General features: G+C 51.7%; 1 protein-coding gene across 1 annotated transcript; it reads left to right on the plus strand.

The window, feature by feature from the left end:
- Positions 1–494: 494 nt before the first annotated feature.
- LOC103798070 (E3 ubiquitin-protein ligase SIAH2) lies at positions 495–1,052 on the plus strand (the record flags this gene model as incomplete). Its single annotated transcript, XM_009070313.1, has 1 exon — positions 495–1,052. A coding segment is annotated over one exon (558 nt), but the record flags the coding sequence as incomplete, so codon positions are not given.
- Positions 1,053–1,699: the final 647 nt, after the last annotated feature.

The following is a 1,699-nucleotide window of genomic DNA, read 5'->3' on the forward strand; positions in this document are numbered from 1 at the left end:
CCCCCCCATCCCCATCTCCCTGCGGAGAATCCTCACCCAGCACTACTCACCTCTGTCTCCCTGCGGAGAATCCTCGCCCATCACCTCCCCATCCCTATCCCCCTGCAGAGAGGTATTTTTGCTGAAATTAGAATCCTTTGTTCTTTTTAAAGAAAAGGAAAATGCAAACCAGGACCTCTCCAGCTGATCTGGACGGATCAGATGTAACTGCAGCAGGAAATCTTAACTGCAACTCAGCCTTAACAGCCCATTTTATCTAAGCGCTTGGGTTAGGAATAAACAGCCAGAAAAGAAAAGAAGAAAGCGTTTTTAAGTGGAAACAAAACCTAAGTAAAGCTCAGCTCGAAGCCAGGGCTGCCTAGAAGTGTCTCATGTAAGATTTGCAGTGAGCACAAGAGTTGTGGTTGATCACCAGTGTTTCCAGTTGACGGGTGGGAGCAGCGAACGCTCATGCTGGTGCCTTTCCTGACGGCTTGTATTTGGTCTCTTTCCAGTACGCCACAACAGGCTGTTCCCTGACACTCCACCACACAGAAAAGCCAAAACATGAAGCCATCTGTGAGTACCGTCCCTACTCCTGCCCGTGCCCTGGCACCTCCTGTGACTGGGAGGGCTCCTTGGAAGCCGTGATGTCCCACCTCATGCACGCCCACAAAAGCATTACCACCCTTCAGGGAGAAGACATCATTTTCCTTGCCACAGACATTAACCTGCCAGGGGCAGTGGACTGGGTGATGATGCAGTCCTGCTTCGGGCACCACTTCATGCTGGTGCTGAAGAAGCAGGAGAAGTGTGAGGGCCACCAGCAGTTCTTTGCCATCGTGCTGCTCATCGGCACCCGCAAGCAGGCGGAGAACTTTCAGTACAGACTGGAGCTGAACGGCAACTGCCGCCGGCTGACCTGGGAGGCCTCACCCTGCTCCATCCACGACGGCGTGTCCGTGGCCATCCACAACAGCAACTGCCTGGTTTTTGACACGGCCACGGCGCACCTGTTCGCCGACAACGGAAACCTCGGCATCAACGTCACCATCTCCATGTGCTGCCCGTGACCTCAGCTGTCTGGATGTAGTGCTTTACCTTCACCAGGGTTTGCTTTTGGTTCCTGTTTTTAATGCTGTTCAACTATGTCATCCTGTTATGCTAGGGTTCCTGAGTAGCCAACAGTTGTGACTTTTGGGGAGAAGAGGAACAAGAGTGTCCTGTGAGGAATGTGAGTGGGAAAAGGTCTTCTGAAATCCTTGGGTGCCTTAGGAATATTCCACACACATGGTTACCTTTCATAATTTAATTATGTTTTATGTACAGAGTGCTTCCATTAGATACATGGCTCAAGAGGCTCCTGTGTGGAGTGCACCTAAAAGCCCTTTCAGCAGCAACACAGCCTCACTCTCATTGGTGAGCTTTACTAACAGGCTTTAGGATCACAGAAGGGTTTGGGTTGAAAGAGACTTAAAGATCATCTATTCCAACCCCCTGCCATGGGCAGGGACACCTTCCACTAGCCCAGGTTGCTCCAATCCAATCCAAACCTGGCTGGGAATACTCCCAGGGATGGGGCAGTCACAGCTTATCTGGACAACCTGTGCCAGTGCCTCACCACCCTCATAGGAAGAATTTCTTCCCAGTGTCCCATCTATCCCTGCCCTTGGGTCGTGGGGATACATCACCCCTTGTCCTGTCATTCCAGGCCCTTGTC

The sequence above is a fragment of the Acanthisitta chloris genome, unplaced genomic scaffold (assembly GCF_000695815.1).
Source record: "Acanthisitta chloris isolate BGI_N310 unplaced genomic scaffold, ASM69581v1 scaffold37212, whole genome shotgun sequence".
NCBI lineage: Eukaryota > Metazoa > Chordata > Aves > Passeriformes > Acanthisittidae > Acanthisitta > Acanthisitta chloris.